We start from the raw sequence: 26,587 nt of genomic DNA on the forward strand, positions 1-26,587 counted from the left end.
GCCGTACATGGCAGCCAGATGCAGTAGCGCAAAAGCACCTTAAGTCGCCAGTCAAGGCGAATCTACTCAATAACACCTTGTTCACTTCTCACCTAAGCTGCATGAACAGCATCGTCGTCTTGTGAAAATAATTAGGCTGTTAATAAAGTGCTAATTCATAGGAATGGCCACCGCCCACTGGCACCTCACATCCACAGTCCTTCTCAATGGGTGGATTTAAAAGGTCTAGGGCTAGAGTGAGGGGGGGGGGGGGGGGCGAATTTAGGGAGAATTTTTCTTTTGAAGAGCCGCACTGACGCCTTGTTTTCCGGGAGGTTAAACAAAAAAAATGCATTGTGACTATGGGTCCGCCTGCCCCAACCACCTCCCCATAATTAACGTTGTAGATGTTGTAGGTATAACTTTGCAGATATGAAAGCCTGCAGATTCCAGCGGCGATACTCTACGTAAAGCTGCTTCAGTCATTTTGCTGGGCGCTTAAAGAGACGGCAATTAGAAAATAAAAAAATGCATCGTTGCCGCATTGGCACCTCCTTGAGACGCGTGAATAAATGTCCTTACTTTAATCAAGGTCTCGACAAAAACAGGTTCCCGTGCGCGTTAGACTGCGTTCGCGGTGCGATTTTTATTGCTACGTTTTTGTGTTTCTCGTGAATCTTCTGTTCTATCTCCCCCTCTTTGCATTACAAACTGACGCATTAAGCTACAAATTTGCAAAATGCAAAGAGGGCAGCGCCCTTGGTAGTTACGCAGCACTGATTAAGACCCCTAGATGCACTACCTACAACGAAATAGACGCCGTCAAATTCGCTGCAAATACGACTAGCAGTTGCTCCATGTTCAGTTCCTTAGGTTTTTTTTTTTTTGGAAACAACACCATGTTTGAATTTGTTGTCTTGTGTCGCCTGAATGATATATCTACTGATAGGTTGATTCAGAATATCCACATCGTGTTAAGTTTCTGAAGTCTCTCACAAAGGTTTTTTCGTCGGCACTATTTCGCCTTGATTGTCTTACGCCGTGTTACGTTCGCCCAGATATCCAAACAACACATCTTGTTGAGCCTTTTCATCACTGAGTTCAGTAATTTCTGAAGATAAAATGTGAACAGCTTGCACATAATCTAAATATATGAAAATACATATTAAGTTACCTGATCCCCACTTTAGTCACGCTGTTAATGAACAAATTGATTTTTCTTTTTTTTTTGCTACACAACTTTAGCTCGTTGTCTGCACATAAACAATATATTCCCACAGATTCTCATTTGTCTCGTGTCTTGTTTCTGCTCCGCTCTTTTCTTTCAGCTCCAAACGCTGTCGTTGGCGAGATAACGCTTCCTGATGAAGTTTTCAGCGAGTCTTTGAACAACAGGTCGTCCACGGAGGCACGAACTCTGTCCAACCAGCTCAAACAAGCGGTACGTCATTCTCGGCATCATAATAGTATAGACGAATATTTGAAAGCCAGTTTAAAAGGGAAGCATGCGCTTCCAAGAGCGTAAGCTGTGCTTTGTCCGTCAGAGAGAGTGAGAGAGAGGTTTATTTAGAGAGATTGGCTGAGAGTCGGTCTGGGGGAATCACTGTCTTACCCGCTACTCTACAGCGGCGAATGGGAAGAGGAAAAGAAAGAGGGTTAGGATGGGTGACGATGCGGACGAAGAGAGATGCGAACGTTTACAAGCACATCAGGTGCGCACCTAATCACAATCGCGAGAGGAATCCTGTGTTGCGCAAGAATTAAAGGAGCGCCCACGTTGCTTGGAGAGCTTTCTAATACCCCTGTCACACGGCATTCCTCTAAGGCCTTTCCTGCGAAGGCACCATTTTTCACCAAAGGAGCGAAAGCTTAAGGAGCAGCGACGCAGCTACACGGTGCAGCCCAAGGGTGAAACTGTCGTTCAGACTTAGCACCCGCTGCTGTGCTCGAGGCGGCTGTAGTGAGTGTTTTAAAATCAAAGTGATGTATTCTGTTCATTCGTTGAGCTCAGACAATTTTTTTTTCCATTCTAACTGCTTCCTTAAAAGAACTGCAATAGCTACACTCATCAGCAACAGCAGATTTTGTGTATTGCCTTGGCCACCAGGGGCACTCGGAGTTGCTGCAACACTTTCACTGTCATGAAATCTGGGCATAAAATATAAGCACGCGTACAAAAAACAAAGCCAGACACAGCTTTCGTATTAAGAAAAAATGTTTTCAAACATTGTTGGCTGTATCTGTTTTTTTATTGCTTTTACTTTTTGACGTTGGGTGGCACTGCGATCTCAGATTCTTGAAGGCCACGCCTTTGGGCTCCAAAGGTCTCTGACGGGCGCCTTCGCCTCCAAGGCCCTTAACGGCAAAGGCGCAATATTTGTGCCGTGTAGCTGCACTCCTTACGCCTTTGGATATGAGGACCTGATTCTCAAAAGCCTTTGCGGTGCCCGTGTGACAGGGGTATAATACTGCAGCTAAGCGCTCAGCCCATCAGGTTTCAAAGCAAAACTAATATTGGGCAGTTTTTTAGCGTTGTGTATGGCAGAGAACGCTTGGCCTTGTTTTAACATACTTTACTTCCTTTGCGTAAAACTTACTGAAGATTTGAGTTGAGGCGGGCAGTACTGGATTGCCTAGAACGATGACTTCTATCTATTCTTTTCGACGTCGATTTGGTTCTTCTATTAGTGCATCTGCTAAGCCACACTGAGCCTATAAAAGTTACGATACATTGTTGCTGAGTATAATCGTACCAAAATGTTGTTTTTGGAAAATTGTTAGCTCCCGCGCTGCGTTACTTTTACTGCTTTACATTTATTTTCCTCCTCAGGCGCAAATTAGGCTTGCGACTCGGTATTTGCAGCGCGAGGCGCAGTTGGTTAAGACTGAGGTTGAGGTTTCTGGTGTCGCATTAGACGCATTTTTCAGGTGCGGAATTAATTCGGACTATTCGTGGCACAGTTGTGTGTCCTAACGGTGTATTCTCACTGGTCGTGTTAGTACCCAGAAAAGACTGTCGCTACGTCTACTCCTGTTTTGTCGCTGTGTGGCCAATCTCCGTTGAGTGCATCTTTTGTCACAGCGCGTTTTCTTGTGCACGCCCATAATCTGCTCTCCCCTTTCCTTTTTCATAGTTAGAAGACATCCTCAAGGGACATGGGTACCGGTACGAGGCGGTGGACATACTGAAGTACAGGTACTGTGCTGATTTCCATTGATTTGCGCCTTGTCTTTTCTCTTCAGCAATATCGGGCACTGCAATACAGCTCAAGGCATTGCCGAACGATGTAGAACATCTAAAACGAGTGCGTCTCTTCGTTAGGAACACGCCGTTATTGGAAAGCCCTTTCAGTTTTTAGTCAAGGTCGAAGGTCGGCACATGCCTGGGTGTCCGGGCTTGGAAACCCGCCGGGCTTATCGCCGCCTCCGACAGCGGGTGGTTTCTGCGAGACCATTAAAGGGACACTGAGGAGAACTCTGTCATTTTTTTTTTGTTAGCAAAATCTGATAGTTCGGCATTTCATGGCTTTGTTGCCGCTTGTCCGGGCGCGAAAGATGCATTTATTTCAAAGAAATTTGGATTCGAAGTTGAGAAAGTTTTTCCCGCCGCTCTGATTCAAACTCGAGAACTCTTATGACGACATGGAGAACTCTTATGACGTCACAGAACGGAGTGACGTGATACGTGACGTAAACGCAGACTCCGTGATTTCTGACGGCTAGCGGTGCGGTGCGCAACCTTCCTTTGCCAGCCTCAGAGATTCGTGGTTTCCATGAAGTAAGGAAAATTCCTCCAAGGTGGCGCCCCTTGTCCTAGGAAGTCATCACGCTTGTACTTGCGAGATTGGCCTGTGGCGGCGACACTTGTATTTTGGTTCTTGCTATTTTCTACATTACAAGAGCTTTGTTTTCAGTAAGAGTGGCGTTTTTGTGATCAGGGGCTGCTATTCTATCGATACAAGCCAACTTCAATTTCTCCTCAGTGTCCCTTTAAGATCGCGTGCATGCGTGCGATGCGGGCGTCCTTGTGTAACGAATCTGCGTTCCAGTTCTACGTCTTTACCGCCCTGGCCATCGGACTGCTGCAGGAAAGGCAGCGTGGTGGCTTCGTTTGTGGTGGTCGGCGGCGACCTGCCGGCGGCCAAGGTCAAGGGAGCCATCCGAGACTTCCTGGCCAGGAACAACGGCACGCTAAGGGGACGGCCCGTAGACTCGGAATCGGTGGTCGCCAAGGGTACGCATTATCATCTCCTCTTTTATCCTCCCCCATAGCGGCAGCTGCAGTCATCGGCACAACCATTGGAAACGATGCGTGATGATAAGCACTCAACGAGAATCCAACGAGAACCACACCCAACGTGCTGAGGTTCCCTTCCATGGCTTCCGCAAGTCTTTTCGGGTAGCATATCGCAATGATTTTGATTGGGAACAAAACTTTCCACGGAAACCTTGGTTGGTTCTGGGAAAGGCACATTATTTTGGTGAATGCTCTTTTGTGGGTAGATTGAGTTACGAGTAGCCCTTAGTGCTAAAGTCTCTGGATTATCGACTTCCCTCGACGAAGTGCCCATTTTGAGAGTACCCGTATCTGCCTCGCTAATTACTCCGGTTTACCGCAGGCCAATCATTCTACAAGCACGACACAGAAAGCGGGCCCTGACTGAATTAACAACATCGCTGTCGTACAGCCTGTGGTACGGAGATTGAGCGTCTCAGTAGATAATGGAAGCCCGCTTCAAATAGCTATCGGTCAACGGAATTATACAATAAGCGCCAATGCGCCACTAGCCTGGAAACGCCTGCAGGAACGCCTTTAATCTGTTCCTTGCGCTGTCGGTCGGATCAATGGTTTTTCCAGTAGCGGCAAGATTTGCTCGTTACAGCAAATTCAACGAACAACACCAGGTTTGTGGTATGTCTCTGTCTATGCTGCTCAGCACTTTTGTGTGTCTAAATTCTGCACCCGATTTGATCATATTCTACACATGACGCCAGAACTATTTTTTTTTGGCCTTGTATCGTATTTTTTATCCCGCATACTTAGGTGGGAGACGATTTATTAGCTTTGTTTTTCCAGATAATCTGGTGCCAAATGCGGAAGCACATTTCAGCGTTCCCGCTCATTTTGTGGTTTGTACGAGAAGGCTTCACTTTTTCGGACATCCGCGCCTTGGGGTTTACTCTGACTGCATGCAGCTATCGCAAAAAAAAAAATCGAATAACGTTCTTTTGGGTGGCACTCTGATAATTAAGCGCCGTTCGCTTTACGGCACGCTTCCGTTGAGTCGGCCCGGATGAAAGAATGCTTCGGGGAGCAAGACTGATAACCTTATTCAACGATTCAACGTGAACACGGTGCCCGCCGCCTGAGATAGCACTCCGCTGACCTTGAGCCAATGCGAACCCCAATTCTAGCAGATCTCAAGATCATGAGAGTTCGTGCCGTTCGTTTGTATACAAGGCACTGAACCTCGTCAAGCCTCGGCAGAGAATGTTTACCATTCGCAAAGGCCTTGGAATTGCGCCCTGCCGTACGCGCCCTAGAGCAGGTTTTTCGGCCTGCAACTCAGTGTGAGGGTGGGCGCAGTAGCGTTCACCCCTTATGGGGTCAATTAAACAAACAGACGGCTGGTTACCGTAACAGAACTGCTACTGCCGTCTGTGTCGTCAAAGGAAAAACATCGTTTGACGACCTCTGTTCGTCAAAAGCCATTCAGAAATTAGCGACATACCCATGCCAAGATGAGCTTGTAATAAGCGAAAAAGTGGCAATTACTCGTGAGGAGCTGACGTCGTCATAAACCTGTATAGGTTAAGCTGTTCTCTTTGCAACGGTTCTTATCGAGGGAAAGGAGGAGATAAAGAGAAGACGAAAAGCGAAACCACCTCTCTCACTTTCCACAGTAAGCAACACTTCAGAAGCGGGTAAAGCCACAAATCAGCGCTCCGAGAGCATGACGGGAAATCTTGCCAACGTCTCGGATTCCTGCGCGCTAACGCAACTGCCGTCCGGTGTTCTTCGCCTGAGGGCTCTTGCGCTCGGACTCGGCAAGGTCGCCCTAACAGCTTGGGTATTCGACATGCGATCTGCGCGCGTGGCTGCGTTCGCCAGCGCAGCTTGGTTGACGGGACGGCTGTAAGCGATAGAGCACCGTGCGTCCAGCTTGGAAGGAAAAAAACATCCTCACGTCGGTGAAGTATGGAATTCTTGAACGCCCATCTCTCCAGCTGCCCGTGAGACAGCTATTAATTAGGAAAGAAAAAAAAGGCGCCGTGCTCGCAGGCTGAAGAGAGAAATGGGAGGAGCAGAATTTCCCGAGCACAGCTTAAGTGACGTGCCTGCTTAAGATGTGCTGCCTTGAATGCCAGCAGTAAACAGTTTTTTAGATGATGAGGTACCGCGTTCTTGTTTATACTATAGCGGAGTAATTAAATGCGTTGATTTATGCTTCGCGGGCGTCATTATTAGTTTGAAATCACTGATTCATACGGTTTTCTTCCTTCTTTTCTGGCTGATTGATCAGAAGTATGACGTTTCAAAGCATACGTGGTTATTCAGCGCGGTTTGCCTCCCGCGGACATGTTTACGCCAGAACACCAAATCTGCAGTATTGGCGGGAAGATCACGCGTATCTTTATAAGAAGGCCTCAACGAAGTGAGGCCGTGTTTTTGTGGTGAAGCGTTTGTTAGTTGCTAAATGAAACGGCACATAGAATGCCGGAAAAATGAACTATAATGTTAATGTATGCATTCGCATATTGTCCGACTTCATGGCGTTAACGTTGAGGAAGACCGGAGCAGCAAGTATAGTCAATGGTTTCATGCAAACTGTAGTGTTGCACATTTTTGACCCAATCAATTGTCCTCTCTTTCTCTACCAACCTCCTATTTTGAGGTAAATCGGTTATGTGCAGTCCGCATAGTGTTCACGCGTACAGGCATAGGTCGATTGTCAACCTTTGGCGAAGGCTTAAAGGCGGTAAGAACAATTGCCAGGCGTTCAACGGCGCATGTAACTATATACTTTTTTCCGAGGCTTCGTCGGGTATATCTGTTAATACATTACATCAGGGTGTGGTCCTGTGCGAACGACCGTAGTATTGGGGACATTTTTGTATTATATTGCACCAAAGAAGAAGCGGTCGTTTCATATATGTGTTCAAAACCGTTTTTTTTTTGTTCAAAAGCGAGTTTTTTTTTAAAATTGGTTTTTGTGGAAAGTAAATGGCGCAGTATCTGCCTCATATATCGTTAGACACCTGAACCGCGCCTTAAGCGAAGGGATAAAGGAGGGAGTTAAAGAAGAAAGGAAGAGAGAGGTGCCGTAGTGGAGGGCTCCGGAATAATTTCGACCACCTGGGGATCTTTAACGTGCACTGACATCGCACAGCACACGGGCGCCTTAGCGTTTTTCCTCCATAAAAACGCAGCCGCCGCGGTCGGGTTCGAGCCTGGGAACTCCGGATCAGTAGTCGAGCGCCCTAACCACTGAGCCACCGCGACGGGGTCAAAAGCGAGTGGATGGCAGCGAATTAAGAGCGGAAAACAAAACCCTCCGCCTTTAGTTCAGCGAACTTATCGCTGATTAGGCCCATGGGGCTGATTTGGGCATGTTTGCTAGGCAGCAGTCAGTCTGATGTGTGGTGGAAACCTCAGTGAATGACGCACATACCGCCGCCGCCTTAGTACACGATATGTTTGACAGACATTGTTCAGTCTTCCAGAACAGCAGTGAGTCCGTATACACTTTTGTTCTGTTCTTTTTTTGTGCAGCATCTTCAACAGTTGGCGTACACTTATTCTCTTAACTCAAGAGATTTTGATTGCAGTTTTGCTTTGAAGACATATGCGCTACCATACTTTTTTTCGTTTCTGTGGAAATCCTGTTTCCACTTCGTTTAATAATTAATAATAATAATAATAATTGGTTTTTGGGGAAAGGAAATGGCGCAGTATCTGTCTCATAACGTTGGACACCTGAACCGCGCCGTAAGGAAAGGGATAAGGAGGGAGTGAAAGAAGAAAGGAAGAATGAGGTGCCGTAGTGGAGGGCTCCGGAATAATTTCGACCACCTGGGGATCTTTAACGTGCACTGACATCGCACAGTACACGGGCGCCTTAGCGTTTTTCCTCTATAAAAACGCAGCCGCCTTTTTTTTTTTATGGAGGAAAAACGTAAGGCGCCCGTGTACTGTGCGATGTCAGTGCACGTTAAAGCGCCTTAATAATTAATAATAATTGGCTTTTGGGGAAAGGAAATGGCGCAGTATCTGTCTCATATATCGTTGGACACCTGAACCACGCCGTATGGGAAGGGATAAGGGAGGGAGTGAAAGATTTCCGTTTTCCTTTCCATTACTATTCTTAGAATCACAATCCCTAAAGTTTTCCACTGAATAGTGGCTGGATGTTAGCGAAATGCTTGCAACGGATCGCGTATATACAAGGACCCATCCGGTAGGCCCTGAACTCTCGAACATAAGACAATAACAGTCTGTCATATTCGTACCGTGCTGGTTCGCGGTTATGACTGTCGGAACACAATCTTTTTACAAAGAACTTTCACCGCTATAGTTTCTCCTGGTAAAGAGTTCTACTAATCGACGGTAAACACCGCAACCAAATGGTGGAAAGAATGTCTTATCGTGGTTGCACTTTCGTATGGCACGTGAATTCCTTCTCAAGTCTCACAAGGTGTATCCAGCCGAGCAGGCAGCGAGTCCGATATCACCAACGTACGCTCTCTTGCGCCATTTGAGTGTTTTTAGATTGGTGGTTAGCCATTGTGCTCTGCGAACAAGAAAAAAAAATCAGTGGGTTGAGAAGAGAAAAAAGTTAAATAAGACCCCACGAAAAAGGAGCAATATAAAATTATTTGGCAGCAAGTCCTCGAAAGCATAGTGCCATAACAAGAAAGGCACGGGACGGACTACACGCTAGATAAGTTTATTCTTGCTGTCAGAGTTCGCTTGCGGTGCATGCTTGCGTTCTCCTGATGTGACTCCGGTATCATCAACGAGCGCCCAGAGTATGTCTCATGGAGTTCTCAGCCACTGACCAGAACGACAGCTGTAAGTTAGCGTATAAACTCCGGTGATTTTAACGGCTGAAAGTTGACACATTTGTGTGCAAAAAAAAGTAATAAAATGCGATTTGAGCACGGCTTTCTATGCGGCAAGAAAATATGTGCTGTCAATTGATATGGGCCTTGTGTTGTGGCCTTTTCTTTTTTCGCCAATATATCTCGACAGGATGGTGTCTTGTGGGGCCAGCAATGCCCTGTTTCAGGAAGCAGACAAAAGCGGACGTGAACTGAGACATCTTTTCGGAAAGCTCTTAACAAGATACCCCACCATACCGCGTCGATAGATGCAACACAGAAAGTGTGACACAATAGAAAGCAGCAGAGCGCAATTTAGTACATGCGAGTGGAACAAGTGATCAAGAGGAGCAACCCAAACGGCATAGTCAACTCTATCAGGCAGCGAAAATAGGCATAAAAAAGCCACAAAACGCACCCAATGCAGTTCTGTGGTGTCAGTGATTTGTGTAGCTTCACAGCTGACACACAACAGAGAGAGAGACGCGTCTGTAGATTCAGTTCGCTAGGTCGCACTCAACCTTAATGCCTGTCTTTGTCGGGGCTGCAATAGTAGTAGTTTTAGCAGTGGTGGTGGTCACTGTGGTGGTGGTGGTGTTCGTACACACGTGGTGGCGGTGACTGGGGTGTGGCATCCACACGTACACCGAACAGGGCGTGCGCGGTGGCCTGAGCTGGTGTCTGGTGCGCAGACGTGACGAACTGGTGCAAGGTGGACAACATGGGTTGCGTCGACAGCGTATGCGAGTGGGACTACCTGAACGGCACCAGGTCCTGCCTCTGCCTACCCGGCATGAAAAGGCTGAATGAGACCGCGTGCGCGCCGGAAGGAACCGGTGAGGAGCGAAATACGTGCGCCCTCCCATCACACATCCACATTCCTCCGCTTGTACATTCTCTCTCTCTCTCTACGTGTGCGCTCCTTCGCAGAACGGCTTGTCATGTGAAGCTTCCTACCAGTTGGCTTTGCCGTCCCGCTCGCCTGAGTGTTCCCCTTTGCTGCTATTGCTGTAGCTGGGTACGTTAGCCGTAGCGCCGCTTAAGCCGCACAGAGCTTTGCTTTTTTTTTGTTCATTTTGCTTCCTGTAGTCGGATACAACTCAAGAGCGAAGAGGCAAATTCCCCTCAAAGGAGCCCTTCCAGCCAATGGCGTCGATCGATTCGTTCCCTTGGCCGATTCTCCCCTCCTACCCCTTGAACGCTCCCCTTGGACTTGCCAGCGTGAGTTTGCAGGGGGTGGCAGATGAATGGGGAATCACTGCCTCTTAGTCGGATTAACGGCTGCGTCGTGAGAATCGGTCCACGCCTGTGGCTGGAGGGCCTTCTTTGAGGGGCATCTGCTGCTTTGTTCTTGAGTTGTATCCGACTATAGAGAATCCAGCGAGGGCTATAAGAAGCACCGCGAATGTGGCCGCTACATGAATGACGTGTGAAAAAAGAGCGCGCCATGTTCACCAAACTGGCTGTGTACACGCGGGAAAGCAATAATGTGAGAAAATATGCAGGAGAAGACTGAAAAGGTCAAACATTAGTACGCCCTCTTGTACTTCAAATGTCACTCCGAACTGTAAAGGAAATGAAGGCTTCATCTTTTCAGTAAAAGAAATAATGCTCACAGGGCGCAGGACAGGAAAACGCGTGCTCGGGTATGGTGTTTGTGATATTGCAAAGGCGAGCAGGTCTTTGGATTGTCTAGCAGAGTTCAGGCCGATCGTTTTCGTCGCCATGTCACGTGTTGTGGCTCACGTGCAGCTACAGCACGTGATATCCGCCTCCGATATCCGCCTCGCATGCGGGAGGTGCGGGGTTCGATCCCCAGTGTCTCCGGGTACCCACCGGTGATACAATGGGTACAAGCTTTCCCTTGGCCTGGTGCTCGGCTTATCTGGGGTGAAATGCTTGGAAAATGGGTCTCTGACCCCACGTTGAGTAACCGAAAATACCCTGTGTCATGGCGCTCTTTGGCCATAGATGCCCTTGCGCCTCAAGAATTCCTAATCATCACGAAAAAAAGAAAGGCCACAAATGGGCTTCTACTGCACGAGGCGGATTTAGGGTTGCTTGACGGTGGAACTTACCCCTGATCCGTCAAAGCAACAGTTCGGTCCAAGACATTTTTCCCAGGCATCTCACCCTAGAAAAGCCGAGCACCAGGCCAGAGTAAATGTTGTACCCATTAAAAAACCGATGAGTACCCGGCGGGACTGGGAATCTAACCCAGCACCTCCCGAACGCAAAGCGGATGCTCCACGCTTCGTGCTGTAGCTGCACGTGAAGCTACAGCACGTGATATTACGACGAAAAAGATCGGTCTGAACCCCGCTAGACAATCCACAGACCTGTTGGGCTATGTAATGTGCGGCTACAGCACGAGCCACATGGTCTGTTGAAGAAGGATTCAAACGCATGTCATATTATTCTGGAGACAAGCAAATCATGGTGCCGTAATGGAGCAGCAATAGCCATAAATCACCGGCATAGGACGCCTTAACGATCGTTGGCGCCGCATTCTACAAGGTCTTGAAGGAGAGAGTAACTGACGTGATCTGCCGAAAAACAGGAAACAAATATAGCTCTAGCTTTTCCTCTGTTCTTTATTCCATCTCCAAATCAAGCCCAAATGAGTCGCTATAATCAGTTCACGCGAGGAAGGGGATTTTAACGAACATTTGAAGCTCTTGATTGCACACTTCGAACGGCACTGTCCTTGCGATATTATGACTTCCTTCGTGAAGCGAGCCACAACATATTGAATAACTATCGGATTTGTGGAATGGAGGACAAAATGAAAATTAGGCTTTTGTCAGGCTATATTCACCATTACAGGGGTTTCTGTGTTCATCTCTAGCTGTTGTCAACGGGCATTACTGACAGCTCTTCAAGAAACGTGGCTTGAAAAACATTAAAAGTCATGTTAAGATGTGCAAAAGGTGTAAGGTCAGGCGCTCTGTGCTGTCTACTTGAAGTATAAGGACTCTAAACGGGGACATTTCTTTTCTTGCTCATGCGCCAGCTATGTATCTGCTTCTGCAGGGAATCCGCTCAGTCTGCATGCGCCTCATCGTTTGCCATTGCACTTATGGCCGCACACGCAGTCAAAAACTGCTGTGTCTGCTCAGTTTTCTTCGGCTATCATTAGCGTGTAGGCATGAGCGTTACAGATTAATTTTTTTTTCGATCCTGATGAGATGCATGTCTATAATGGATGAACCACCAAGTCTAATGCCGCTTATTTCAGTGCCTCTAAAGCACTGTAAGCAATTTTCGCTTGCATCGGTAGATCACACCCAACTCGTTTACTGTCAGCAGCACCTGTGAATTGTTCTTATAAATTGAGGACCATTCATTACGGCTCATAGACCACAACGCTCTGTAAGGGACAGTTAGTAGTAGTAGTAGTAGTAGTAGTAGTAGTAGTAGTAGTAGTAGTAGTAGTAGTAGTAGAAGAAACATCTTTATTAACTCAGTTTCACGGGACACACATGAGACCACATGAAAAATACAAAACCAGGCATACTTCGGAATATTTACAGACACAGCACTGACACGATGTAGAATACACTTTGCTTGGTAATAATTATGAGAAAATAAGAATTATATCAGTGCGATCGCTGCTTTTTTTTTACACCTGCTTTGCAAGAGCCATCATTGCTTGACTGTGCAGAGGAAAGGTCATTGCTTGATGACTGTACAGTTTCGCATAAACCTTGAAATCTTGATGCCTACTAATACTGCCATACCGTCGCTCTCATGTCCCAGTCACTTCGTTTGTATACCGACAGTCTTGTTGTTGACCTGAACGTCTACTCATCTCTGACGCGCGACCTTATTTCGTCTCAGCTAATCGCGGCTTTTTTTCTTCTGTCGTGTCTCATTCTTTCCCGCAGAAGCAGCAACGACAGTTGACGAAGAGACGGGAAGAACAACATTGCTCCCCATCACTGACGTTACACAAGTCACTTCAGAGCATCCGATGACAGCAGTGGAATCGACTACGCCAGCTGAGGATACCATTGTCACCGCTCTAGACTACCCGACTTCAGAATCGGCGACGGCCGGATCAACAACAACAGCAACACCAGCGACTACGTCACCCTCGTTATCATCTGTCACAACAGTGTCTGGAGCGGCGCAAGACCCTGTGCCAACGACATCAGCACCAATCACAGACCTGACCACGACTGCTGTAGAGGAGACAACGACACCAAAGAGCAGAGTACCCCCGGCTACATTGGTCATGCTCGCAACTACGACTGCTGCAACCACGACTGCTTATCCTGCCTCAGAACAAACTACCCTAGGCATGGAAACTACCGAAGTCGCGAGTCTTCCAACAACCACGCAAGAGGCAATGCCGGCACCCAGTGCTGTAACCGCGCAGTCCACCGAGCCAACGACCACTATGATTCCCTCGACCGAGCAACCGTTGGTAACCGAAGCCGAAAACTCGACAGTTCCAGGAGTCTATCAGCCGACCGCTACAACGTCGCCCACAGAAGCTAACGATATTATCAATGCAACCATGAGCCTCTTCACCACTGCTGATAGTGGAACGACCTTGAACGCCACTACAGAAGCTATCATTGGTGTCACGACAGAAGAAACCGCCGCTTCTGACACGACGGCAGAACATCCTTCGACCACAGACATAGTGATGTTCACCACCACACCCATGACTAGCATGTCTACGAACGAAACGACATCCACACCGTCAGTTTCTACTGATACCACCACAGAGGAGCCAACTACCGTGACGTTCTCAGTGACCGTTCCGCCCGTCATGGTGTTCTCGGCTCCGCCCGCGACGAGTGTCGATAACGCGACCGATTCAACACCAACCACAACCATGAACAGTACATTTGAGGAGACAACGACGACGACACAGATGTCATCGGTGTACAGAGACATCGACGGTGAGCCTGCGAATGCTACCGACGGCGGAGAGTTCAACGCTACCATCTCGACGACGGTGGATCCCACCTTTGTCCCTTATGTTAATGACACCATGACGTTTAACGTGACGGACTCCCCCGGCACTACGATCTCTCAGGTCGAAACCGGTACCGACGTCTCGATGACCACCACGATGGCTCCCAACATGAACGAAACGGAGCCGATGAACGTGACAGTGACTCACCCGGGCTTTAGCAATGGGTCTTCGATAGAAGAAGTGGACGCTGACGTGAACGTGACGACAAACCGCACTTTTGCCATGGGCAGGAACCTCACTTACAACAACACTCTGTCTGAGGACGGCGCCGATGTGGTGAACAGCACGTTGGACTCGTGGAACATGACTGCTGCTGGAACACTGCTAAACGCTGCGAACTTAACTTTTGGAGACGACAACGGCACCAGCATGGTTACGGAGAGCGACATTACGACGCATGTTAGCATGACAACGACCCAGTTTTTAAACGAAAGCATGGCGAACTCTACGGAAGACATTTTCAAGGCACACTGCTCATCTGGTAAGTGATACCTGTTGTTGTTTCTTCACCGCTGCCCTCTTGAATTAGTTCATTGCTGTTTTACATTTCCCGTATGTGTGTCAGTTGACGCCTTTCTGACTGTAATAACTACTACATATCTTTCTGGATATAATTCCATGTTGCTTTCTACGTTAAACCTATTTTTAAGAGTTCTTTCTTGCCTTACTTTTAATCGCTCAGGAGGTCTCTTTGGGCATTTGGGCATTTGGAATGTTTCTTTGCATATGTAAACACGTAATAATTATCCCAAGTATAAGGTATAACTGTGGTTTTTGACATCTGAACGTATATTTCTACGACAAAACATTTAAGTTGTTTATTGCCATTCTTTCAGAGGAATTCTACTGCGCTGCTGAAGGCAGTCATACCTGTCTTAAGAACAACTTCCTCTGCGATCAGTTTGAAGACTGTCCTGGAGCTTTGGATGAACAGAACTGTGAGTGATACTCATACAACATCTCGAATACAACTCGCATGATTTCTACTAAAGCGAAGGCAAAGCTTTTTAATGGCTTTACTCTAGTTATTTTTTCGAAACCTGTAGGCTTATAGCTCCTGTTTTCAGGATTATAGCGGCTTTTGCAATTTGGTGTGTGATGAGCCGGACTGATCCACGTCATATTAGGTGCATACGCAGTCGCATCTTCGCTATTTAAGTTGCTGGCGTAGTAAACTTTGTTGAGATGCTGAGCCGCTCGTTAATGTTATTTTTGTCGTTTCTTCAAGGTGTTTCAAATTCTACCGAATAGGAGGCAACAATAAGCCGTTTACCCATGAGAGATGAGCCCTATAAGCAATTCCTAAAGCTGCCTTCTTTGGTGCAGCACGAGTATCTTCGTTAGAGACGATGCACCCAAGGCATCTCTGCACATGAGGAGAGCATGTGGGTTTTAGTGGACAATCGCTGACGTCTCTTGCCATGCCTATTTTAGCTCGCCCTTGCCGCGACTATGTTTTACTTCATATTGATGTCGACTTTGATCACATCACGCCAACGTTTACCTTGAGCTAGGCACAGTACAACGGCACTTTACTCTGACGCCTCGCTCAGCGTGTTAAGCGGTGTCTCTTTTTTTCCTGTCTCTCTGTTGCACATAACCTGAAGGCACCGACACTTGCGGAGTGAACTTCCAGTGCAAAGACACCACGTGCGTCATGGCATCGGCGAAGTGCGACGGCATCCGCGACTGCCCCGAAGGCGAAGACGAACACAACTGCGGTAAGCAACCCTGCACCTGACTAACCACAACTAGAGTCACTAAACAAAGACTTAGAGTACCGTCACTGCAGCACGGCGGTAAGCAGGGGCGGCCATTTTGTTGTTTATCATTGTTGCCAGATTGACGCTTCGGCGACCTCGCCGCTAACATTGGCCCGGCCATTTTGTAAACAACGCTGTTAGCCACCCTGCGCTGCGGCGGGGATCGTAGCCGTACGGCATGGAGCCGCTCAGATGCAAACGGTACAGCTGTTGCCTTCAGTTTATGCTTTCGTCGTGCGGAGCTGAAATGCTGCGGGGCGCGGAATCCCTGGTCACTGAGTCGGTCACCGACAGCACTCGCAGCGTCGCAGCACTAGGACTACCACAGTTGCCCGACTGAAAACGCATAAACCACAAAATGGCAGCCCCCATGAACCGTCGCAGTGTAAACAAATATCACGTGATGCAAACTGACCAATGATCGTGGCGGCGGCACAGAACAATAGGAGAAAAGAGTGCCGGTACTCTAAGTCTTTATTTAGTGACTCTAACCACAACCTTGCGCCAGATGTGTAATGCGCCGAGCTCGCCCTGGCGCCATTTGTGGCTTCAGTAGATGTACAGTAATCGTGTAATCGACTGTCAACACGGCATTCGAACATCCTATTAAGCTCATCAGACTCCGTGAACGTTATAATGCACATTTGTCTTTTATTTGAGAACGCGCCACTTCCGCAACATAAGAGACATTAAAAGGTGGGGAGCGCGATCCGTGCTCCCACCATGTCAGTGGTTCAAAACTGTGTAACGCCTTCCAAGTTTGTTGGTTTGCTTAAATCACATTTCGACTCTCAGCATCGAAGTTTCTCTTGGGTTACCACGAGATTACTTGTAATTTTGACTTAAATACGCATTTTATCATGCATGTCTTTAATTAAACATACGTCGTAAGACGCTTTTTTATTATTTGTAGGCGCAGAGGCCCAAACCAGAGAGCATGGACAACATTGAGAGTAACAACTGCAGGATCTACGACTGCTAGATTATTTGTGTATATTCGTGTGGCCAACGAGGTTTGAGAAATGTATTTGGATTAACGCTGACACATCGTACTTTCTCTCGGATTTGATGAGATTATAGTGCAGAGAAATTGTTGCGGGAAAGCACAACTTCCTGGAAGGTGTATGTAGATATACCACCCTTATGTTGTCTTGCGGGGCTATGACCGTCACTTGCTGAGGGCCTATGTGTTATGGAAGCCGAAAACACGGGTAGTTATTACGAAAGCTGCGCCACGCCCAGCATAGTCTAGCGACAACCAATTTGTTCCAAGGAACTTAGCTTAGCCCAGGGCAGGCGCCAAGCGGTCTCAGCTGGTCAAGTGTCGATCAGACATGGTCACGAGGTCGAATCGATCGCCAGCGTGGGCCGATTGATACGACCTCGCTCGGCCGCGCGCGAAGTGTCAATCATTGCCTTGCTGCAACCAATGGCTCTGTTTGTAACGGGCGCGTTTTTTTTGTTTGTTTTGTCTACGTTGCAGACATAGTGGACTCGACATGCAGCGACCTCGAAGTGATGTGTCCGGACAGCAGCGCCTGCATCAAGCCGCTAAGCCTGTGTGATGGAATCTACAACTGCAGAGATCGCAGCGATGAAAGCGGATGCGGTGAGCGTCTTACTCCCTAAATTCTTTTCTCTCTCTGTGTCATCACTTTTTTCTTCTTTCTTCTATCGCTGAGCATCGTGTTTTCTAAAATAAGCTCTTACGTTTGAGGTCTGTTACCTGAATGGCGGGGGCAAGCGCCGGAAAACCTTCACGACCGCTGGTTATGGAAGCGGTGCTGCCGGTGCGAAGTGAGGTGGAACAGTGGGCCGCAAAGCCTACGGCTGTAGATTACAGCGGCAACGCGCCCCCAAGAACGCTCAGGCAAACAAGAGAGTGCATCTGCTTTCACAGATGTAGCGCATCTCTCGACTATTTTTGGTGTTCTGTGTGATCTGCAGCGTTTTTTTTTTTTTCCGCCATCGTGGTTTTTCTTTGTGTAACTGGCGGTTTTTGTTCTAATAGACTAGGCCATCCAGTGACCTTTAGACTAATTACATTCCGAGGCGATTTGTGCTTGCACGTATTAAACGCTACATTTCTTGCCTGTATTAGATCTTCTAGACGTCCTGTGTGAAACGAAATCATTTTCGAGCGTATGCTCACGCTGTGTGCTTCAACGCGTCTCTCCTCATTTTTCAATAGTTTCCCACGTTAATTACGAAAGTTTAGGCGACACTACGCTTTTTTCCTGAACTTCGTTAAGCCGCACGTCTACGAAGTCGAAGAAAAGTGTTGGGCCGCTTGAGGGAATAAAGTCCGCGGGTTATCGCAAGCGCCCCGCCGCGCTCGTTATACAAAGGAGTGGCTGAATGTTTTCATCTTCTGAATTCCTCCTAGTGGACAAGACGTTGTGCGAACAGTCGAACAAGTTCTACTGCGGTGACAAGCTGTGCATACCCTCTGCGCTGAGGTGCGACGGCCACGAGGACTGCAAGGACGGAGAGGATGAGGTCAACTGCAGTGAGTGACCGCTTGTGATTCCGAAACTTAAGCCAGCGTTTATCACGCTTGCACCGAATGAAAGCATTCATGTGTTGCACAGAATGATTTCTCTCGGTTATCAGCCGCAATTAGACGGCACGTGTACTGATGCAGGACTTGCAAATAGCACCGCAGTTTTAGTGCCTCGTTGTCAGTCGATAAGTCGAACCTCGTTATAACTAAATAATGGATACAACGAAAGAATGGCGATTCCCTTCGGAAGCTCGGACAACACAGTCTATAACGAGGTAATCGCCGGGCCCCTTCAACTTCGTTTTAAAGGGGTTCTACTTTCTTTCAGCCGGTGCTTACGCGCAAAGCTCAAGTGACCGCTTGCTTGCTATTTCTGTTGTGCTGTGGTTAATGAAAAGAAGTAGTTAGGACGATGTATCAATTGTTAAGATCTCCCTCCGCTGACAGTGAGCTCAGTCCATGCTGCGTATCCGAGTGCTGCATATCCCAGTGCCTAGAGCTTATTTCCTTTCCCTCTGTTACGCTTTCGCTAGTCGCTTTCCCACTCCGAGAGTTAAGCTCATTGCCTTCTTGCAGACCTCTCATTATTTCCTCGCCTAATCCATTACTCCTTGAGTGACAGTTAGTGAATGTGGGACGGAGTGAATAAATGATTGCGCGAGTGTAGCTACCGGTTCTGTTCCCTTACCCTTCTCCGCGCTTCTACTAGAACGGCGTTTTTAGTTTCCTCCTCTAGAACCGGGATGCTTCTAAAACCTAAAACCAGCGCTCTAAAAGCAGCCCCCTTACGTAGCAACGGTATATAGCTACAGCGACTGGGTCTTGATCACTTGTATACAGTAAAACTCGCTTTGGTTGTACCTGATCTGGCGTTCACTGTATTGGCAGCCAGTGATTATGCCAATAATAATAATAATTGGTTTGGGAAAGGAAATGGCGCAGTATCTGTCTCATATATCGTTGGACACCTGAACAGCGCCGTAAGGGAAGGGATAAAGGAGGGAGTGAAAGAAGAAAGGAAGAAGAGGTGCCGTAGTGGAGGGCTCCGGAATAATTTCTACCACCAGGGGATCTTTAACGTGCACCGACATCGCACAGCACACGGGCGCCTTAGCGTTTTTCCTCCATAAAAACGCAGCCGCCGCTGTCGGGTTCGAACCCGGGAACTCCGGATCAGTAGTCGAGCGCCCTAACCACTGAGCCACCCCGGCGGGTGTGTGCGATTTTCCCGTCAGATTATACGGACTGAGCAGAAACACGAAGCCTTTTCCGTAGGAACATTTTGCGATCGCCTCGAATGCTTGTAGTGACTGCGCGAGCTATTCGACCGTGAGCTTGGTCGCTCCGAAAGCAATCAAGCGGTAAGCTGGAGCGTTTAAGATCGACGGAATATATAGAAGACCACGCGTGCGCATCTCGAGCGACCGGGCTGACCTGACCAGCAGTTCAGAGAGTGAGCCCGTGTACACGTGCTAACTTTACGACGCTGTTGATGACCCGGTCGTTAGGAAAAACAGCTTTGGTTTCGAGCCTTATATATGAGGCGCGTCACGATCGCGCATCTTGAAAACGTGCTCGAGCTGGTAATCTTAGAGCCGACGAAGAAGGCTGAAAATTGCAGAGCGGCTGCCCGGCAGCTAATCGTTTCCGGAGAAAAGTAAGAAAGGCATGCGGCTCAGAATAAACAGCATCGGTGCGCGTGACGGCGACTTCGGTGATGAGTGGCTGGGGCGAAGTGAAAAGAAAAAAACAACTGAAAGCAGGAATTCGCTTTACCTCCAGCGGTTTTGCCTGCCAGTCGCTAGAGCTGAAAGAAAAAGAACTCGCAGTAGGTATAACGGAATTTCTGAGTGGCGTAGAAAAAGAATAATAATAATAACAATAATAATAATAATAATAATAATAATAATAATAATAATAATAATTGGTTTTTGGGAAAAGGAAATGGCGCAGTATCTGTCTCATATATCGTTGGACACCTGAACCACGCCGTAAGGGAAGGGATAAGGGAGGGAGTCAAAAACGAAATGAAGAAAGGGGTGCCGTAGTGGAGGGCTCCGGAATAATTTCGACCACCTGGGGATCTTTAACGTGCACTGACATCGCACAGCACACGGGCGCCTTAGCGTTTTGCCTCCATAAAAACGCAGCCGCCGCGGTCGGGTTCGAACCCGGGAACTCCGGATCAGTAGCCGAGCGCCCTAACCACTGCATGAGCCACCGCGGCGGGTGCAGACACGTAGCCAGAAATTTTTTTTGGAGGGGGGGGGGGGGGGGGGGGCTCCTTAACATTACGTGCCTGTGAAGGCGTCTTATGCACTGTGCGTTTTGCCCAAGGCTTTGAACGAAATCAAACATTGAACTCTTCTTGTTTACTGGAATAAGTTTGTACAATTGTATTTAATTAAAAATTGATCACGTCTATACCCCTGTTTGCTAATAATGTCACGAGCGAAAGAATCAAGGGTGTGAGTTTACGGTATAGTGTTGGGTCATGAGCTTCATAACTGACCCCATCACTGATGCCCCCAAGTTAGAGATGGTCCGCTATTTTCCTTGCGCGCTTAAGTTGCTTGATAATGCACACATCGATTCTCGAAATATGTATGGTCTGTAGGCGAGCAGCAACTGCATCAGTGCCCGTCTCTTGCTGCTGGAAGTGGTCTGACATATCTACACACTGCGTGTTGCTTGCGGGCCAGTGTCGCGTTTTGTCCCCTTCTGCACCGTCCAGCCGCCAATGGCGCGTTTGGAGCCCGTCTCCACTGCAGCAAACTAAATTTTATCCCTGACAGGAAAACGGCCGCACTGTCTCTAGCTGCTGTGATGTCTACTCTGCGAGTGTGAGGAGAGGCGAACAAACTTTAACTATTCCTTTCTCGAAAACACTCACAGGGCCACATTTTTTCCCTGTTTCCTCGAAAGAAAAGTGAACACATTTCGTACTTGCAATGTCAGTCAGATGGGCCGTCACATAACGTGACTTGTCTGTCTTGTCACTCGCACCTTCAGCCTGCGGTGAGAACCAGTTCCAGTGCATGAACGGATTCTGCGTGTCTGCGGCGACGGGGTCTGTTCGCTGCAACGGCGTCGCCGACTGCGCAGATGGCAGCGACGAGCGCGGCTGTGGTGAGTGGACACGTTTCTCGATGCGTTCTTCTGGTCTTTCAACGATTGCGGTGGCTGAGCCGTTGTTTACCGCGTTACGCACTACAATGCCCGATTTCCCCCAGTAATGCCTGAATTTATTGATGTGTGGTCACCTTCAAAGTTTGAACACGGCCATCTACTCATATTTCGATTTATACTGACGAAGATCTAGTCATATCTGATTTATATTGACGAACCAAAGATGGTCCAAAATAATCTGAAGCCTTCCACCATGCAATGTTTCTCATAGCCTGAGGTGTAGCTCTAGTATTGTGCTACTCCATTAACCTTAACTATTAATGTTAACAATTTCGTAATTTATGATTTGCCCTGCTAGTCTCATATTTTAGGCCCCGTACTAGCCTAGTCGCCTTTAGACCTAAGACTGATGCAAGTCAAAAAGGCAGGGGCGAATGCCCCTAAAAGCAGGCTTTGCTCGTTCTCACGATGTCGCGGTTGCAATGCAGCTGAAGCTAGGCAGAAACGGTGCACAAGGAGACGGTCCTTTGTCCCAGTGCTGTGGGGAGTGGGTTTTGCTGCGATATAGCTACATTACGGTAGCATTTCGAGCCTTCAACGTGGCGGCGCCGCCACCCTGTGGTACGCCACGCTGTCACGTGGTTAGTCGCGTGGTGCGGAGCAGCTGCCGGCGGCGCGGCGCCGTGGCTGGTCACGTGGTTGCTCACGTGACTAAATTCCACTCGGCCAGCTGTAGCTATCGCGTCACTCCAGGTTTAACCAGAGCTAAACCACCGCCAATTTTTTTGTACTCTTTTGAGGCTGGCGGTGCGGAGGGGAGAAGGGGGAAATTGGAGACAAGGTGCAGGGTCGCTAGTAAAGGAAAGCCGCTCATTGAGGGGCTTTAGTCGCTAGTGCTGAGTAGCCCACTCCCCACGGCGCGAGGGCAGGACCTTCTCCTTCTCTTTCCTACCTAGCCTCTGCTGCATTGCCACAAAAAGTTGTCCGCGAGCATAGCGTGCAATCGTAGGTGACTGGCAAGTGCCTCCGTGAAATTAGATTAACCGTGACGTCATGCCACTCGGTCGACGTCGTTTTCTGGAGGGCCTCATTTGAGGGGTATTTGCCACTCCCTCTTTGACTTCTATCCTACTATCTGAGTTGTATATTTGCCACCTGTGCATGCGAGAGGATGAACCCGTCCGTTGTGCTCGAAACATAATCTGATAGCAGCAGTAAGCATTTGCAATTTGGACTTTCTTTTCCTTAAACTTTTCAAGAAACTTTCTCATCTCTCTCTCTGTCTGAGTAATGCCCTTATATACCAACACAGACAAATGGAAGCAAAGTAAAAATAGGTTTCGGCCAATATTTCGTCCACTTCAATAACAAGGTGCAGATAGGCTTTCGAATTGAAGGCTCGAAGTTCTCTCATGCGCCTTACACGAAACGCGTCCCCGAAGTGTCGCAAGCCTGAGCCGAAACGATCTAAATACAGATCGAAAAGCTACGAACACGACGAGAAGAAATATAAATGATATCAATCTGTTTTCGTTGGGCAACAGCATCCGTGGTTTGATCAGTGTTTCTTCTTGCTCTTTTTTTTGTTCGATCTTGTTCAGAAAGCTTCTACAACATTTAGACAGGAACAACTACCTAGCCGAAAGAACTTTCCTTCTGAGAGGCCTGAGATACGCGGAGAGAAACGCATCATTCTGTTACTTGCAGTGCAAGTGGACAACAACGGCATCGCGCAGGCATTCGACGGTGACCTTGGCTCCTGGACACTCATGTGTGCCGACAACGCTACACTCAACGACGGCCACCACATCTGCCAGGAGATCGGTTTCAGGTGAGTGTATAGGTCGCTATTTGTGACTGCACAGCACCTTATCTATTTATATAACTTGCGTTAAGAGGCGGCGCCAGTTCAACTATGTATATTGATCCACTTCCTACCGTAATATATGCGCAGTAAAATGTCTCAGTGGAGGATCTTGTTGTAGCTCCTCAATGAAGAAAAAAAAAGCAAGGAAACACAATGTTTTGTTCCAGGGACACGCTCTGTGTGTCCCAGCTGTGTAATTCGTGGCGATTGTTGGAAGGCGTTTTGTCTGTATGTTTTCTTATGGGGAATTATAGATTTTTTTTTCTTGTCATCTCCTCAGCGACCTTGTGTGCTTGATTTCTTTAAGAATTTATTTCGGCCTTGCTGCAATAGACTTTGAAGGCGCATTTTGCTTGAGAACACTTTCTGTTTCTACCATGGCTACCATGTGTGTCATATGTGTGTCATACCGTGTGGGCAAAAGGGACTTGTGAAGTTCCTGCCGAGACAATTAAATGCGTGTTCACTTAAGATTGTCCAAACTTGCCATGTAGCTGCGACGAGAGTGGGCATGCGTAAACTGCCAGACGTTAACTAACGCAAATGCCATAGAACTTCTTTTTCTCCACTTTACTACTCAAGAATCACAAATGGCCTTGCCATTTCTTTTAGAGAGCAGCTCTTAGGCGGCGGTTCATGGGCGGAGCCACGTCACCGCCGTCCGTATAACCGAGCCAGTCCATAAATAAATAATTAAGAAGAACATGTGGCCACTTCGATTTCAGCCCGCGGCATCGCGAACAGATCAGCTTCGCTGGCCACTGCACGAGAGCTCTAGGCTGTCGCCGCAGCCATTAGCGCCTTGTGATAAACTGCAACACACTCGCGCAGTGCTTTGCACATCGTCGTTGTCTGGAACTAATACACATATACACATTATCACGCTGTGCTTTGCACATCGTTGTCTTCAACTAATAATATTATTGAACTGATATCGTCGCCAGACGTGCCGACGACCTAGCAAAGCAAAACAATGAGCCTACAGAGCCTGACACACCGGCAGAGCTGAGCTCAAATTTCGCGTAAGGGGGATCGTAATCGTTGTTCTTTTTCCTCCTTCTTTCAATGCTGCCATTCCAGGGAAAACATGAACGTCGTAAGTGAAACAAGCAAAAAGCAGTGTCTTGTTTTTTTCGTCATTTTCACAATTTCTCAGCAGCTCATCCCTATTTATTTTTCCACAGCCGCGCCATTTCTATACGAACCGTGAAAGTCGAGGCCAATGCCACCTCGTGGGGATCGTGGAGCACCCCGGACGAGGGTGTTGAGGCCATCTGGTCCAAGGGTCTTTCCTTCTCCGATTCTTGCCACCACGGGGCGCTGGCGGTCAGGTGCGACTACTTCGGTGAGTGCGAGTGAAATGCATCGGGGCTGTTGCACTCGACTGTCCCTTTTACTACTACGAGATGAAGACTGCGCGCAGTGCATGTGCACTCATTTACGGACGACCAAGAAACTCAGCTTTGTGCCTTTGTGATATAAGATATGAGATTGTTCCTTACCTGGGCTACTGCTTTTGCCCGAGCTTCAAAGCGAGGACACACACACACACACACACACACACACACACACACACACACACACACACACACACACACACACACACACACACACACACACACACACACACACACACACACACACACACACACACACACACACACACACACACACACACACACACACACACACACACACACACACACACACACACACACACACACACACACACAGCTTTCTACTTATATGCTCCTCTACAAGTGTGTCTCGATCTATGCAGGTGAGAACTGCCAATCATCAGTTATCTAAATTATTGTTTTGGCTTTTTGTTTATTTTATTTGCCATACAGTTAAGGTTCTCATGCGATGTTCTGCTGGTTGAATAACTCGATTCCTTCAACAGCAGAATAAATGCAATAGTAAGAGCCGCTTTTGCATGAATCCACATACAAACCTTCAGAATACGTGGGCCTGAGGGTTAATTGTAGCGTCGGCACTTTTCTTTCTTGTGAAAGGGAGAATTTGAGGGGTTTACTGGAGTTTTACTGGCGCTGAGTTCTCACTGAGCCTAAAGTACTTGGTAAAACTGAGGCACATCAGACGTATTTAGATTAAGCCTACTTACTTAAGTTAGGCTCCGCTACATCGCTGCCTTCACAACTGAATCGCAACAACATGTACTCGACAAACATGTCGTTCTGAAGTACTCAACGACATTTCCATTGAGGCTTGTTGGAAAAAGTCAGTAACTGTTGAATTAAGATTGAAAATTGTTGAGTTAACAAAATTCTCAACAGAATATCAACAGAAACTCAATGTTCATTTTTAGGACCGTTCGATTCGCCTGCACTCGCTGCGCTAGTTCTGTGAAGTTCTGAAGCGGTGCCGCTTAGGTGCCTCGAGCGTGCAGCGCCAGTTCCGGCAGTTCAAGTGCAGCTTGGCACTGGCTGCTTCCAAAACGAATGGTCGAGTGCAGCAGGCCTGGCCGTCTGCTAGCCCTGGCGTCCCCAGAAAACTGCAGTCAGTGCCCCGAACCGCGTGCAAAATTTTCAAACACATCGCAGCGAAGTGCTGCCATTAAGCATCCTCGATCAATGCATGTGCACCACACAGCAGCTGGTGCTAAACAAACGTGTGTTCTTTTATTCAGCACAGTAGAGGTGTGCGCGCGCCGAGTGACATTAAATAGCGGCGCGTCCGCCGCGGTTGTGACGGCCGGCGGGCAGGCACTTTCGCCACATTCGCATTCTGCTCCTGCGCGTCCGTCCACGAGTAACAGTTCGCAGCACGCGGGCGCACCAGCACAGAAGCATTGACACACACACCGCGCGCGTGGTTCACTGTGCACACACTGCACAGAAATCGCCGCAAGTATTTACAGGCCTGATCAACAGGTCCCCAGTGATGCTCAGCGCGAGTCGGACCCTACTGGGGCGCCGTTCTCGTCGAAGAGCGAGTAAACCTGAGTCGCTTCGCCGCGTTATCGCAACACACAAACCATCGTCCCAAGCCATCGTCTGCTTCCTTGGCGGCTGCAGCTGCACGATTTCGGCACCGACCACTGAGGAGGTGCAGTTTTCCTGCAATTTTCATGATCAAGACCTGCACAACGTGTGCACTTTTGTGGCGAAAGCTACACTAGGCTAGTCTGCAGCGCATTTCAGGCGGTCCGCGCTATAGTCACTTCTGCGCATGCGCCGTAACCATGGCAACCAGCTGCGCCGAGTCGCAAGTGTTCGCCGCGCGCCGTCGCC

General features: G+C 48.1%; 1 protein-coding gene across 4 annotated transcripts in view; it reads left to right on the plus strand.

Moving 5' to 3' along the window:
- Window positions 1–26,587, plus strand: part of LOC144128348 (uncharacterized) — a 161,824-nt gene that overhangs the window by 122,323 nt on the left and 12,914 nt on the right. For 2 of the 4 annotated variants that reach the window (XM_077661683.1, XM_077661684.1), the window contains exons 5-16: window positions 1,308–1,420; window positions 3,114–3,175; window positions 4,068–4,213; window positions 9,774–9,917; window positions 12,969–14,552; window positions 14,908–15,009; window positions 15,679–15,792; window positions 17,318–17,443; window positions 18,221–18,343; window positions 21,350–21,466; window positions 23,174–23,297; window positions 24,518–24,678. In XM_077661683.1, coding sequence (XP_077517809.1) covers window positions 1,308–1,420; window positions 3,114–3,175; window positions 4,068–4,213; window positions 9,774–9,917; window positions 12,969–14,552; window positions 14,908–15,009; window positions 15,679–15,792; window positions 17,318–17,443; window positions 18,221–18,343; window positions 21,350–21,466; window positions 23,174–23,297; window positions 24,518–24,678 — 2,916 coding nt within the window. The remainder of the gene's footprint in view (window positions 1–1,307; window positions 1,421–3,113; window positions 3,176–4,067; window positions 4,214–9,773; window positions 9,918–12,968; window positions 14,553–14,907; window positions 15,010–15,678; window positions 15,793–17,317; window positions 17,444–18,220; window positions 18,344–21,349; window positions 21,467–23,173; window positions 23,298–24,517; window positions 24,679–26,587) is intronic. The other 2 variants (XM_077661685.1, XM_077661686.1) reach the window with 1 other exon arrangement.

The sequence above is a fragment of the Amblyomma americanum genome, chromosome 4, assembly GCF_052857255.1.
Source record: "Amblyomma americanum isolate KBUSLIRL-KWMA chromosome 4, ASM5285725v1, whole genome shotgun sequence".
Lineage (NCBI taxonomy): Eukaryota > Metazoa > Arthropoda > Arachnida > Ixodida > Ixodidae > Amblyomma > Amblyomma americanum.